At 50.2% G+C, this 16,173-nt stretch overlaps 1 protein-coding gene across 1 annotated transcript in view; it reads left to right on the forward strand.

Annotated features, from left to right (window-relative positions):
- Positions 1-16,173, forward strand: part of LOC116968464 (phosphofurin acidic cluster sorting protein 1-like) — a 48,584-nt gene that overhangs the window by 23,587 nt on the left and 8,824 nt on the right. The window contains exons 11-15 of the mRNA XM_033015229.1: positions 580-682; positions 769-811; positions 2,210-2,252; positions 3,819-3,969; positions 5,393-5,610. Of these exons, the coding sequence (XP_032871120.1) occupies positions 580-682; positions 769-811; positions 2,210-2,252; positions 3,819-3,969; positions 5,393-5,610 (558 nt within the window). The remainder of the gene's footprint in view (positions 1-579; positions 683-768; positions 812-2,209; positions 2,253-3,818; positions 3,970-5,392; positions 5,611-16,173) is intronic.

Genomic DNA, 16,173 nt, shown 5'->3' on the forward strand with positions numbered 1-16,173 from the left:
ATAGCCCTCGCTCAGTGGACGTCAGGAAAGGCTTGGGAGTATAGATAAGATTTTAGTCTTGACTTAAAGGAGTCGATGGAGGGGGCTGTTCGTTCTGATGGGAAGGGGGATGCTGCTGTTCCACAGTCTAGGGGCTGCAAGCGCAAAGGCGCGATCGGTCGCCCCTGAGCTTATGCCTAGACCGCGGGATATTCAGCCACCCCAAGTCGGCCGATCTGAGGGGCCTGGAGGTGGAGTCGTGGGTGAGAAGACTTTTAATGTAGGAGGGGGCAAGCCCATTGAAGGCTTTGTAGACATGGAGGAGGGACTTGAAGTGTATACGGAACCGAACAGGGAGCCAGTGGCGAGGGGCCAGGATCGGGGTGATGTGGTCCCTTTTTCGGGTGCCCGTCAGGAGTCTCGCTGCCCTGTGGCGTTTTGGACCAGTTGCAGGCGGGACAGGGAAGATTGGCCGATGCCAGTGTAGAGGGAGTTGCAGTAATCTAGGCGGGAGGAGATGAATGTGTGGATGATCTTTTCCAGGTCATCAAAGTTAGATTTGTCTCATGCTATTCTGCCGTGTGTTCTAACGCCCCTCAGATGCGCTGGATGTGGTCGGGAGGATCACACAGTACATATCTGGTGCCCAGGTGTCTCACCAGCTGCCCATAGCCGAGGCCATGCTGACCTGCAAGCACAAGAGGTAAGCAGACGCACTTCAGTGAGGTGAGCACTAGGTGGCCCCGCTCACTCTCACAGTTCTCTAACGCAATGTCTCCTTCTCCCCAGTCATGAAGATGATTCTTATCAGAAGTTTATTCCATTCATTGGCGTGAGTATCTCTTCTATTCAGCTGCACTGCTTTTACAAGTGTATTCTTTAGAAACATTCACTCTCTCTGTACTCTCTCCCTCTTGGTTCTTGGTTTCTTGGTCCTCCAAAATATTCCAAATGGAATTTAAACTGGAGGTGGTGAAGGGAGGACTTAAGCCAGAAAGGGTTATTGGGAAGAAAGAGCTACTTTAAATGTAGTTGCATCTGGTTGGGTAACTATAGTTGGGTGGAGATTATTCCATGCTTTAATTGTGCGGGGGAAGAACGAATTGCTGTACCAACACATCTGTCTTTGTAGCTGGGATCACAAATTGGATCGAATGCCCTCGTCTGCTCCTAATTGGTTTGGGTTTGGTGTAGGTCTTGTAATCTATGTCGAGCTGACCATTTAACATTTTGTAAAAACAGGTCAAACGGTGAGCTTCACGTCTGTCTCCCTCTCCCTCGCGCAGGCTCTCTCTCTCTCTCTCTATCTCTTGCACGGCGTCTCTCTCTTGTGCACTCTCGAGCACTCTGTCCCCTGCGCATGCTGTGTTTATCACTCCCTCACTCGCCGTCTCTCTCTCCCTCTCTCGCGCACTCTTTCTCTCCTCTGCCAACTCCTTCACTCTTGCTGTGTCTCTCTCTTTCTCATACCGTCTCTCTCTCTCTCTCTCTCTCTCTCTCGTTTGCACCTACACTCTCTCACTCACACACAAAAATATTTTCTGTAACATGGCCGGAGATTAAAACTTGATGCATGGAGGTTCTACTGCAGTTGTACAGGGTCTTGGTGAGACCACACCTGGAGTATTGCGTACAGTTTTGGTCTCCTAATCTGTGGAAAGACATTCTTGCCATAGAGGAAGTACAGAGAAGGTTCACCAGACTGATTCCTGGGGTGTCAGGACTTTCATATGAAGAAAGACTGGATAGACTCGGCTTGTACTCGCTAGAATTTAGAAGATTGAGGGGGGGTCTTATAGAAACTTACAAAATTCTTAAGGGGTTGGACAGGCTAGATGCAGGAAGATTGTTCCCGATGTTGGGGAAGTCCAGAACAAGGGGTCACACAGTTTAAGGATAAGGGGGAAGTCTTTTAGGACCGAGATGAAAAAATAATTTTTCACACAGAGAGTGGTGAATCTGTGGAATTCTCTGCCACAGAAGGTAGTTGAGGCCACAGTTCATTGGCTATATTTAAGAGGGAGTTAGATGTGGCCCTTGTGGCTAAAGGGATCAGGGGCTATGGAGAGAAGGCAGGTACAGGATACCGAGTTGGAGGATCAGCCATGATCATATTGAATGGCGGTGCAGGCTCGAAGGGCCGAATGGCCAACTCCTGCACCTCTTTTCTATGTTTCTATGATTGACAATGCACAACAATTTAATTCCACATTGTGATTTATTCCCACAGGTGGTGAAAGTCGGCATCATTGAACCCTGCCCGTCTGCTTCAGGTAACGATATTCCTGGCTCTGCCAATGAGCGAGCCTCGCAGTCTATGTGCTCCTGTCTCTCTCCCTGGTCTCCTCCAGTGCCCGCCCGCCTGCCTGCTGTCCCACCTGCTGGTTGAACCATTGTAGATTTAAGGTGAAAGGGGAAAGATTTAAAGTGGTTGCAAGGATCAGGTTTTTAAGATGGTGTTTTTTTTTAGTTTAGTTTAGAGATACAGAGTGTAAACGGGCCCACCGGATCATCACCAATCTGCGATCTCTGCAATTAACACTATCCTACACACACTAGGGACAATTTTTACATTGACCAAGCCAATTAATCAACAAACCTGTACGTCTTTGGAGTGTGGGAGGAAACCGAAGATCTCGGAAAAAACTCACGGGGAGAACGTGCAAACTCCGTACAGACAGCTGCCTCGGTCGGGGTCGAGCCCGGGTCTCCGGCACTGCATTCGCTGTAAGGCAGCAACTTTACCACCGTGACACCCAAATGCAGATGTATAAGATGGCAGGTGTAAGGGATGGCCTGCCGGAGGGAATGGCAATGAGTTGACGGATACAAACTGGGGTTGTAAACGTGGCACCTCGTGCACTACCTCAGTGTGATCTATGATTCTTAAACTCTTGTATTTTAGTATGATCGTGCTTATGTACAGTAAGATTTTATACTGAATTGTATGTTCTAAACCCTAGGTACATGTGACAATAATGTACCATTGATATAATTATATTTTAATAACACTTGGACAATAAATACCAACAAGACACCCAAATAAATAACATGAACATCCACCACAGCGACTCCCCCACATTCCTCACTGTGATGGAAGGCAAAAAAACATAGAAAATAGGTGCATGCCATTCGAGCCAGCACCGCCATTCATTGTGATCATCCCCTATCAATAACCCGTGCCTGCCTTCTCCCCATATCCCTCGACTCCACTAGCTTTATCTAACACTCTCTTAAATCCATCCAGTGATTTGGCCTCCACTGCCCTCTGTGGCAGGGAATTCCACAAATTCACAACTCTCTGGGTGAAAAGGTTTTTTTCTCACCTCAGTCTTAAATGACCTCCCCTTTATTCTAAGACTGTGTGGCCCCTGGTTCTGGACTCACCCAACATTGGGAACATTTTTCCTGCATCTAGCTTGTCCAGTCCTTTAATAATTTAATATGTTTCTATAAGAAACCCCCTCATCCTTCTAAACTCCAGTGAATACAAGCCTAGTCTTTTCAATCTCTCCTCATATGACAATCCCGCAATCCCAGGGATCAATCTCGTGAACCTACGCTGCACTGCCTCAATCACAAGGATGTCCTTCCTCAAATTAGGAGACCAAAACTGTACACAATACTCCAGATTTAAATGACCTCCCCTTTATTCTAAGACTGTGTGGCCCCTGGTTTCTCCAGCATTTTTGTCTACCTTCACCCGCTCACACTAGTTCTGTGGATAAACGAGGCAGTGCGGATGCTGGTATACTGGTGGAAAGACATCGTGCCACACACGTAGCTCGCTGACGTTGGCCAGGGTTGTGTCTTTGCGCCTCATCTTCTCTCTCTTTTAGCCGCCGCCGCTGAGCCAGAGGACACGGTGACGGCTGTGAGCTTTACCCCCTCGACGTCCCCTCCCCACAGCGCCAGCTCCGCGCACGTCAAAGAGGCCGTGTCCACGCCACCCTCCTCGCTGTCCATGAGCGGAGGCCTTTCCACCACCAGGTGAGTGAGCGGTTTCAGTTGCAGTTTGGTTTATTGTCACGTGAACCGAGGTACAACGAAAAGCTTTTGTTGCGTGCTAACCAGGCAGCGAATAGACAACACATGATTACAATCGAGCCGTCCACAGTCTATAGATACATGATAACGTTTAGTGCAAGGTAAAGTCTGATCAAAGATAGTCTGAGGGTTACCAATGAGGTAGATAGTAGTTCAACACTGCTCTCTGGTTGTGGTTGGATGATTCAGTTGCTGGATAACAATAGACAATAGGTGTAGGAGTAGAGGCCATTCTTCGAGCCAGCACTGCCATTCAATGTGATCGTGGCTGATCATCCCCAATCAGTACCCCGTTCCTGCTTCTCCCCATATCCCCTGACTCCGCTATTTTTAAGAGCCCTATCTGACTCTCTCTTGAAAGCATCCAGAGAACCGGCCTCCACCGCCCTCTGAGGCAGAGAATTCCACAGACTCACAACTCTCTGTGAGAAAAAGTGTTTCCTCGTCTCCGTTCTATATGGCTTACCCCTTATTCTTAAACTCTGTGTGTGACCCCTGGTTCTGAACTCCCCCAACATCGGGAACATGTTTCCTGCCTCTAGCGTGTCCAAACCCTTAACAATCTGTCATTCGTAATTGTCATTGTATGTCATGTTGTTACCTGTGGGCGAAGCACCAAGGCAAATTCCTTGTATGTGAATACTTGGCCAATAAACTTACTTACTTATCTTATATGTTTCAAGGGACTCCTGGGAATTTGAAGTTTTCAGCCATCTCTACCAGCGCCATCAATGCAAACTGGGGTCTCTGTACAGCGACACTTCCTGAGGCCCGTCACCATCTCTCTTGCCTTGAGACAGTGATCGACTTCAGGAAGCGAAGTGGTACACATACCCAGTGTGGAGCGCAGCGTGACTGGACTTTTCATATGAAGAAAGACTAGATAGACTCGGCTTGTACACGCTAGAATTTAGAAGATTGAGGGGGGATCTTATAGAAACTTACAAAATTCTTATGGGGTTGGACAGGTTAGATGCAGGAAGATTGTTCCCGATGTTGGGGAAGTCCAGAACAAGGGGTCACAGTTTAAGGATAAGGGGGAAGTCTTTTAGGACCGAGATGAGGAAAACATTTTTCATACAGAGAGTGGTGAATCTGTGAAATTCTCTGCCACAGAAGGTAGTTGAGGCCACAGTTCATTGGCTATATTTAAGAGGGGGTTAGATGTGGTGGCTAAAGGGATCAGGGGGTATGGAGAGAAGGCAGGGATGGGATACTGAGTTAGATGATCAGCCATGATCATATTGAATGGCGGTGCAGGCTCGAAGGGCCGAATGTTTCCATGTGACCTGGGTGAGGGGGGAGGGGTGGGGGTTTGATTTGGGGGCTGGGTACGGGCGCGATGACGATAATGTTGATGTTGCAGCCCGGGAGGTGGGGAAGCCATGGGGCTGCAGGTGGACTACTGGCTCTCTCAGTCGGCCGAGCGGCGGAAGGAAGGGGAGAAGCGGGACGCCAACGCCAAGAACACGCTGAAGAGCGCCTTCCGCTCGGTTCAAGTCAGCCGGCTGCCGAACGACGGGGAGCTCACGCCCTCCGTCACCATGTCCATGACAGTGGTCACCAAAGAAAAGAACAAGAAAGGTGAGAGGGAATGGTCCCGGCGGGACCACTGACTCCTGGATCATTACATCATGTCGTCACCGAGCCTACGGTAGACAATAAGAACCTTTTTTCACACAGAGGTTAAAGCTGAGACCTGATAGGAGTAGACAATAGACAATAGGTGCAGGAGTGGAAATCAACGTTCACTACTTGCCTTCCTTCCACCACCCTACCAGGGGGAAATGTCAAAGACTAGAGGGCAGAGCATTACATTGTGAGAGGCAAAGTTTAAATGAGACTAGACCCCCAACGCAGCCGTTCCCTACCCGTAGCTCCAACTCAAGCCATTCAGGATTCCGCAGTGCGGCTGTTTTTAAATGGCGTCTTTGAGGTGAGATGCGGGCGCCAGCAGCCGTTATGGTCGCTGGTCAGCAGGCGGCGACAAAATGAGTGAGTGGAGGGGGGGGGGGGGAGAAGGATTTTATTAATAATGTGTACATAAACACGACGAAATTTAATCATGAGTGGATACTTGGAATGAAAAATGAAATCTCTACCAAAATGGGGGGGAAATCTGGGCGTTTGTGGGTCTGGTGTTGGCGTAGCAACGAATCAAAGGCTGGCACCCACAGGCAGTAACACAGCCAGCGCCAGCAGCCACAGAGTTTTAATATTATACTAGACCAAGTGCAGACCCGTTGGGTCTGTTTCCCCAACGGCGTTTTGCAGGGGGGGGGGAGGGGGGGCTGCGGCATCAAACTCATATTAACCAACCCCCAAACACACAGGTGGGGGGAGGGGGGGGGATGTGAAGAGGGGAGGGAGGGGAGAGGAGGTGGAGGAAATGGGACAGATTTGGGAGGGAAAGGAGAGCAGGGTAGGGGGTGAGAGAGGGGGATGGGAAGAGAGATGTGGGGGAGGGGGAGGATGGGGAGGTAGGGGAGGAGGGAGGGAGGGGGAGAGGGGTGGTGAGAGAGGGGAAAGAGTGGGGAGGGAGAGTGGAGGGGGAAGGGGGAGAGGTGGAAGAGTGGGGAGGGAGGGGGAGAGGGGTAGGGGGAGTGATGGAAGAGGGACAGAGGGGTAGGAGGAAGGGGGTGGCGTAGAGAGGGAAGGGGGGTGGGGGAGAGAGGGATGGGTGGGAGAGGGGTGCGTAGAGGGAAACATAGAACCATTGAAATTAAGTGCAGGAGTAGGCCATTCGGCCCTTCGAGCCTGCACCACCATTCAATATGATCGTGGCTGATCATCCAACTCAGTATCCTGTACCTGCCTTCTCTCCATACCCCCTGATCCCTTTAGCCACAAGGACCACATCTAACTCCCTCTTAAATACAGCCAATGAACAGGCCTCAACTACCTTCTGTGCCAGTGAATTCCAGAGATTCGCCACTCTCTGTGTGAAAAATGTTTTTCTCATCTCGGACCTAAAAGATTTACCTCTTATCCTTAAACTGTGACCCCTTGTTGTGGACTTCCCCAACATCTGGAACAATCTTCCTGCATCTAGCCTGTCCAACCCCTTAAGAATTTTGTAAGTTTCTATAAGATACCCCCTCAATCTTCTAAATTCTAGCATGTACAAGCCGAGTCTATCCAGTCTTTCGTCATATGAAAGTCCTGACATCCCTGGAATCAGTCTGGTGAACCTTCTCTGTACTCCCTCTATGGCAACAATGTATTTGAACATTGGGCATTGTGACATCACACAATGGAACGTTCACCAAGTGCTTGTGCTCCTGCAAAGGCATATGTAAATGGATCCATTCCGATTGGACATCTGTGAGCATCGGGCATTGTGACATCACACGATGGAACGTTCACCAGGGGCTGGGGCTGGTGATGCTTCTATGGGTGAGAAGTCAGTTTATTTTTGAAATATTGGGGGGGGGGGGTTGAAGGATTTGATTAAAAATGTGTACTTAAACACGACGACCAATGGCAAACCCGTTGGGTCTGATCCCCCAACGCAGCCGTACCCTACCCGTAGCCCCCACTGGGGGGGGGGGGGGGGGCATCACACACACTAACCACCCCCACACACAGAGTTGGAAAAGTGTATAAAGACCGTTCCCTACCTGTAGCCCCCAGGGGAGACGTGGTCGTCGAAGTCGGGTTCCGGCCGTCTTAAAATAGCGTATCTTGAAGTCGTCGAAGTCGGGTCCGTCTCGGCAACGCGGGGGGGGGGGGGGTGGCGGGGCGGTATCACACACAGAGCCTTAAAAGTGTAATGCCCCAATGCAGCCGTTGCCTACCCGCAGCCCCCACGGGAGACGTGGTCCTCGAAGTAGAGCCGTTCCCGAAAGGCCGTTTTTAAATGAGTGAGGGGGGGGGGGGGGGGTGGAGGAGAAGGATTTAATGAAAAAAATGGACATAAACATAACGAAATGTAATGAGGAGTGGACAGCTGGAAGGGAAAGTGAAATGTCTACCGAAATGGCTGCTTGTATGGGTGAGAAGCCAGTTTTTATTTGAAAAACTGTGGGGGGGGGGGGGGGGGGGGGGGAGGAGGCATTACACTTTTGCGTTGGGGCATTACACTTTTAAGTGGTGAAAGTTCTGACATAACAGGAATCAGCCTGGTGAACCTTCTCTGTACTCCCTCTCTATGGCAACGATGTCTTTGAGCATTGGGCATTGTGACATCACACGATGGAACCGTTCACCATTGGCTTGGGCTCCTGCATAGGCATATGTAAATGGATCCATTCCGATTGGACATATGTGAAGATTGGGCATTGTGACATCACACGATGGAACGTTCAGCAGGGGCTGGGGCTGGTGAAGGTTCTGTGGGTGTGAAGCCAGTTTAGTTTTGAAATATTGGGGGGGGGGGGGGAAGGATTTGATTAAAAACGTGTACTTAAACACGACGGAATGTAATGAGGAGCGGATACTTAGAAAGAAAAGTGAAATCTCTACCGAAATGGAAAAGATGTCGGCGATTCTGCGTCCAGTTTCGGAGTTGCAGGGAATCAATGGAAGAAATGTGGCAGCCGGACGGAGTTCCGTTTCGGAATCTTGGGCGAGAGTTTTATATATTAACTAGACCAAGTGCAGACCCGTTGGGTCTGTTTCCCCAACGGCGTTTTGCAGGGGGGGGGGGGGGAGGGGGGGCTGCGGCATCAAACTCATATTAACCAACCCCCAAACACACAGGTGGGGGGAGGGAGGGGGGATGTGAAGAGGGGAGGGAGGGGAGAGGAGGTGGAGGAAATGGGACAGATTTGGGAGGGAAAGGAGAGCGGGGTAGGGGGTGAGAGAGGGGGATGGGGAGATAGATGTGGTGGAGGGGGAGGATGGGGAGGTAGGGAAGGAGGGAGGGAGGGGGAGAGGGGTGGGGGAGAGAGGGGAAAGAGTGGAGAGGGAGGTGGAGAGGGGTAGGGGGAGTGATGGAAGAGGGACAGAGGGGTAGGAGGAAGGGGGTGGCGTAGAGAGGGAAGGGGGGTGGGGGAGAGAGGGATGGGTGGGAGAGGGGTTTCGGAGAGGGAAACATAGAACCATTGAAATTAAGTGCAGGAGTAGGCCATTCGGCCCTTCGAGCCTGCACCACCATTCAATATGATCGTGGCTGATCATCCAACTCAGTATCCTGTACCTGCCTTCTCTCCATACCCCCTGATCCCTTTAGCCACAAGGACCACATCTAACTCCCTCTTAAATACAGCCAATGAACAGGCCTCAACTACCTTCTGTGCCAGTGAATTCCAGAGATTCACCACTCTCTGTGTTAAAAATGTTTTTCTCATCTCGGTCCTAAAAGATTTACCCCTTATCCTTAAACTGTGACCCCTTGTTCTGGACTTCCCCAACATCTGGAACAATCTTCCTGCATCTAGCCTGTCCAACCCCTTAAGAATTTTGTAAGTTTCTATAAGATACCCCCTCAATCTTTTAAATTCTAGCATGTACAAGCCGAGTCTATCCAGTCTTTCGTCATATGAAAGTCCTGACATCCCAGGAATCAGTCTGGTGAACCTTCTCTGTACTCCCTCTATGGCAACGATGTATTTGAACATTGGGCATTGTGACATCACACGATGGAACGTTCACCAGGGGCTGGGGCTGGTGCTGCTTCTATGGGTGAGAAGCCAGTTTAGTTGTGAAATATTGGGGGGGGGGGGGTGGGTTAGGATTTGATTAAAAACGTGCACTTAAACACGACGACCAATGGCAAACCCGTTGGGTCTGATCCCCCAACGCAGCCGTTCCCTACCCGTAGCCCCCACTGGGGGGGGGGGGTGGGGGGCGGGCGCCTCACACACACTAACCACCCCCACACACAGAGTTGGAAAAGTGCATAAAGACCGTTCCCTACCTGTAGCCCCCAGGGGAGATTTGGTCGTCGAAGTCGGGTCCCTGCCGTCTTAAAATATCGTATCTTGAAGTCGTCGAAGTCGGGTCCGTCTCGGCAACGCGTGGGGGGGGTGGTGGGGGGGTTAGCGGTGCGGCATCACACACACGAAGCTTCGACACACACAGAGCCTTAAAAGTGTAAATGCCCGACCTCTTTTCCGTTTTTCTCTAATTTAATTAAGATGTGCAGGTGGTGTTCTTATCGAGGTTCAGGGGTGAATGACGTAAATATTTTCACACAATATGGGAACATCTCATGTTGTCTTGAAGGCTCCTCGGCCCACATCTGACTCTCTGTACTGTCACTATGGCAACGATGTCTATGAGCACTGGGCATTGTGACATCACACGATGGAACGTTCACCATTGGCTGGGGCTCCTGCATAGGCATATGTAAATGAATCCATTCCGATTGGACATATGTGAAGATTGGGCATTGTGACATCACACGATGGAACGCTCAGCAGGGGCTGGTGCTGGTGAAGGTTCTGTGGGTGTGAAGCCAGTTTAGTTTTGAAATATTGGGGGGGGGGGGGGGTTAGGATTTGATTAAAAACGTACACTTAAACACGTCGAAATGTAATGAGGAACGGATACTTAGAAAGAAAAGAGAAATCTCTACCAAAATGGAAAAGATGTCGGCGATTCAGCGTTCCCCCTTATCCTTAAACTTTGACCCCTTGTTCTGGTCTTCCCCAACATCCGGAACAATCTTCCTGCATCTAGCCTGTCCAACCCCTTAAGAATTTTAAACGTCTCTATAAGATACCCCCTCAATCTTCTAAAATCTAGCGATTACAAGGCGAGTCTATCCAGTCTTTCTTCATATGAAAGTTCTGACATAACAGGAATCAGCCTGGTGAACCTTCTCTGTACTCCCTCTCTATGGCAACGATGTCTTTGAGCATTGGGCATTGTGACATCACACGATGGAACGTTCACCATTGGCTTGGGCTCCTGCATAGGCATATGTAAATGGATCCATTCCGATTGGACATATGTGAAGATTGGGCATTGTGACATCACACGATGGAACGTTCAGCAGGGGCTGGGGCTGGTGAAGGTTCTGTGGGTGTGAAGCCAGTTTAGTTTTGAAATATTGGGGGGGGGGGGGGAAGGATTTGATTAAAAACGTGTACTTAAACACGACGGAATGTAATGAGGAGCGGATACTTAGAAAGAAAAGTGAAATCTCTACCGAAATGGAAAAGATGTCGGCGATTCTGCGTCCAGTTTCGGAGTTGCAGGGAATCAATGGAAGAAATGTGACAGCCGGACGGAGTTCCGTTTCGGAATTTTGGGCGAGAGTTTTATATATTAACTAGACCAAGTGCAGACCCGTTGGGTCTGTTTCCCCAACGGCGTTTTGCAGGGGGGGGGGGGGAGGGGGGGCTGCGGCATCAAACTCATATTAACCAACCCCCAAACACACAGGTGGGGGGAGGGAGGGGGGATGTGAAGAGGGGAGGGAGGGGAGAGGAGGTGGAGGAAATGGGACAGATTTGGGAGGGAAAGGAGAGCGGGGTAGGGGGTGAGAGAGGGGGATGGGGAGATAGATGTGGTGGAGGGGGAGGATGGGGAGGTAGGGAAGGAGGGAGGGAGGGGGAGAGGGGTGGGGGAGAGAGGGGAAAGAGTGGAGAGGGAGGTGGAGAGGGGTAGGGGGAGTGATGGAAGAGGGACAGAGGGGTAGGAGGAAGGGGGTGGCGTAGAGAGGGAAGGGGGGTGGGGGAGAGAGGGATGGGTGGGAGAGGGGTTTCGGAGAGGGAAACATAGAACCATTGAAATTAAGTGCAGGAGTAGGCCATTCGGCCCTTCGAGCCTGCACCACCATTCAATATGATCGTGGCTGATCATCCAACTCAGTATCCTGTACCTGCCTTCTCTCCATACCCCCTGATCCCTTTAGCCACAAGGACCACATCTAACTCCCTCTTAAATACAGCCAATGAACAGGCCTCAACTACCTTCTGTGCCAGTGAATTCCAGAGATTCACCACTCTCTGTGTTAAAAATGTTTTTCTCATCTCGGTCCTAAAAGATTTACCCCTTATCCTTAAACTGTGACCCCTTGTTCTGGACTTCCCCAACATCTGGAACAATCTTCCTGCATCTAGCCTGTCCAACCCCTTAAGAATTTTGTAAGTTTCTATAAGATACCCCCTCAATCTTTTAAATTCTAGCATGTACAAGCCGAGTCTATCCAGTCTTTCGTCATATGAAAGTCCTGACATCCCAGGAATCAGTCTGGTGAACCTTCTCTGTACTCCCTCTATGGCAACGATGTATTTGAACATTGGGCATTGTGACATCACACGATGGAACGTTCACCAGGGGCTGGGGCTGGTGCTGCTTCTATGGGTGAGAAGCCAGTTTAGTTGTGAAATATTGGGGGGGGGGGGGTGGGTTAGGATTTGATTAAAAACGTGCACTTAAACACGACGACCAATGGCAAACCCGTTGGGTCTGATCCCCCAACGCAGCCGTTCCCTACCCGTAGCCCCCACTGGGGGGGGGGGGTGGGGGGCGGGCGCCTCACACACACTAACCACCCCCACACACAGAGTTGGAAAAGTGCATAAAGACCGTTCCCTACCTGTAGCCCCCAGGGGAGATTTGGTCGTCGAAGTCGGGTCCCTGCCGTCTTAAAATATCGTATCTTGAAGTCGTCGAAGTCGGGTCCGTCTCGGCAACGCGTGGGGGGGGTGGTGGGGGGGTTAGCGGTGCGGCATCACACACACGAAGCTTCGACACACACAGAGCCTTAAAAGTGTAAATGCCCGACCTCTTTTCCGTTTTTCTCTAATTTAATTAAGATGTGCAGGTGGTGTTCTTATCGAGGTTCAGGGGTGAATGACGTAAATATTTTCACACAATATGGGAACATCTCATGTTGTCTTGAAGGCTCCTCGGCCCACATCTGACTCTCTGTACTGTCACTATGGCAACGATGTCTATGAGCACTGGGCATTGTGACATCACACGATGGAACGTTCACCATTGGCTGGGGCTCCTGCATAGGCATATGTAAATGAATCCATTCCGATTGGACATATGTGAAGATTGGGCATTGTGACATCACACGATGGAACGCTCAGCAGGGGCTGGTGCTGGTGAAGGTTCTGTGGGTGTGAAGCCAGTTTAGTTTTGAAATATTGGGGGGGGGGGGGGGGTTAGGATTTGATTAAAAACGTACACTTAAACACGTCGAAATGTAATGAGGAACGGATACTTAGAAAGAAAAGAGAAATCTCTACCAAAATGGAAAAGATGTCGGCGATTCAGCGTTCCCCCTTATCCTTAAACTTTGACCCCTTGTTCTGGTCTTCCCCAACATCCGGAACAATCTTCCTGCATCTAGCCTGTCCAACCCCTTAAGAATTTTAAACGTCTCTATAAGATACCCCCTCAATCTTCTAAAATCTAGCGATTACAAGGCGAGTCTATCCAGTCTTTCTTCATATGAAAGTTCTGACATAACAGGAATCAGCCTGGTGAACCTTCTCTGTACTCCCTCTCTATGGCAACGATGTCTTTGAGCATTGGGCATTGTGACATCACACGATGGAACGTTCACCATTGGCTTGGGCTCCTGCATAGGCATATGTAAATGGATCCATTCCGATTGGACATATGTGAAGATTGGGCATTGTGACATCACACGATGGAACGTTCAGCAGGGGCTGGGGCTGGTGAAGGTTCTGTGGGTGTGAAGCCAGTTTAGTTTTGAAATATTGGGGGGGGGGGGGGGAAGGATTTGATTAAAAACGTGTACTTAAACACGACGGAATGTAATGAGGAGCGGATACTTAGAAAGAAAAGTGAAATCTCTACCGAAATGGAAAAGATGTCGGCGATTCTGCGTCCAGTTTCGGAGTTGCAGGGAATCAATGGAAGAAATGTGACAGCCGGACGGAGTTCCGTTTCGGAATTTTGGGCGAGAGTTTTATATATTAACTAGACCAAGTGCAGACCCGTTGGGTCTGTTTCCCCAACGGCGTTTTGCAGGGGGGGGGGGGGGAGGGGGGGCTGCGGCATCAAACTCATATTAACCAACCCCCAAACACACAGGTGGGGGGAGGGAGGGGGGATGTGAAGAGGGGAGGGAGGGGAGAGGAGGTGGAGGAAATGGGACAGATTTGGGAGGGAAAGGAGAGCGGGGTAGGGGGTGAGAGAGGGGGATGGGGAGATAGATGTGGTGGAGGGGGAGGATGGGGAGGTAGGGAAGGAGGGAGGGAGGGGGAGAGGGGTGGGGGAGAGAGGGGAAAGAGTGGAGAGGGAGGTGGAGAGGGGTAGGGGGAGTGATGGAAGAGGGACAGAGGGGTAGGAGGAAGGGGGTGGCGTAGAGAGGGAAGGGGGGTGGGGGAGAGAGGGATGGGTGGGAGAGGGGTTTCGGAGAGGGAAACATAGAACCATTGAAATTAAGTGCAGGAGTAGGCCATTCGGCCCTTCGAGCCTGCACCACCATTCAATATGATCGTGGCTGATCATCCAACTCAGTATCCTGTACCTGCCTTCTCTCCATACCCCCTGATCCCTTTAGCCACAAGGACCACATCTAACTCCCTCTTAAATACAGCCAATGAACAGGCCTCAACTACCTTCTGTGCCAGTGAATTCCAGAGATTCACCACTCTCTGTGTTAAAAATGTTTTTCTCATCTCGGTCCTAAAAGATTTACCCCTTATCCTTAAACTGTGACCCCTTGTTCTGGACTTCCCCAACATCTGGAACAATCTTCCTGCATCTAGCCTGTCCAACCCCTTAAGAATTTTGTAAGTTTCTATAAGATACCCCCTCAATCTTTTAAATTCTAGCATGTACAAGCCGAGTCTATCCAGTCTTTCGTCATATGAAAGTCCTGACATCCCAGGAATCAGTCTGGTGAACCTTCTCTGTACTCCCTCTATGGCAACGATGTATTTGAACATTGGGCATTGTGACATCACACGATGGAACGTTCACCAGGGGCTGGGGCTGGTGCTGCTTCTATGGGTGAGAAGCCAGTTTAGTTGTGAAATATTGGGGGGGGGGGGGTGGGTTAGGATTTGATTAAAAACGTGCACTTAAACACGACGACCAATGGCAAACCCGTTGGGTCTGATCCCCCAACGCAGCCGTTCCCTACCCGTAGCCCCCACTGGGGGGGGGGGGTGGGGGGCGGGCGCCTCACACACACTAACCACCCCCACACACAGAGTTGGAAAAGTGCATAAAGACCGTTCCCTACCTGTAGCCCCCAGGGGAGATTTGGTCGTCGAAGTCGGGTCCCTGCCGTCTTAAAATATCGTATCTTGAAGTCGTCGAAGTCGGGTCCGTCTCGGCAACGCGTGGGGGGGGTGGTGGGGGGGTTAGCGGTGCGGCATCACACACACGAAGCTTCGACACACACAGAGCCTTAAAAGTGTAAATGCCCGACCTCTTTTCCGTTTTTCTCTAATTTAATTAAGATGTGCAGGTGGTGTTCTTATCGAGGTTCAGGGGTGAATGACGTAAATATTTTCACACAATATGGGAACATCTCATGTTGTCTTGAAGGCTCCTCGGCCCACATCTGACTCTCTGTACTGTCACTATGGCAACGATGTCTATGAGCACTGGGCATTGTGACATCACACGATGGAACGTTCACCATTGGCTGGGGCTCCTGCATAGGCATATGTAAATGAATCCATTCCGATTGGACATATGTGAAGATTGGGCATTGTGACATCACACGATGGAACGCTCAGCAGGGGCTGGTGCTGGTGAAGGTTCTGTGGGTGTGAAGCCAGTTTAGTTTTGAAATATTGGGGGGGGGGGGGGGTTAGGATTTGATTAAAAACGTACACTTAAACACGTCGAAATGTAATGAGGAACGGATACTTAGAAAGAAAAGAGAAATCTCTACCAAAATGGAAAAGATGTCGGCGATTCAGCGTTCCCCCTTATCCTTAAACTTTGACCCCTTGTTCTGGTCTTCCCCAACATCCGGAACAATCTTCCTGCATCTAGCCTGTCCAACCCCTTAAGAATTTTAAACGTCTCTATAAGATACCCCCTCAATCTTCTAAAATCTAGCGATTACAAGGCGAGTCTATCCAGTCTTTCTTCATATGAAAGTTCTGACATAACAGGAATCAGCCTGGTGAACCTTCTCTGTACTCCCTCTCTATGGCAACGATGTCTTTGAGCATTGGGCATTGTGACATCACACGATGGAACGTTCACCATTGGCTTGGGCTCCTGCATAGGCATATGTAAATGGATCCA

The sequence above is a fragment of the Amblyraja radiata genome, chromosome 45 (genome assembly GCF_010909765.2).
Source record: "Amblyraja radiata isolate CabotCenter1 chromosome 45, sAmbRad1.1.pri, whole genome shotgun sequence".
Taxonomy (NCBI): Eukaryota; Metazoa; Chordata; class Chondrichthyes; order Rajiformes; family Rajidae; genus Amblyraja; species Amblyraja radiata.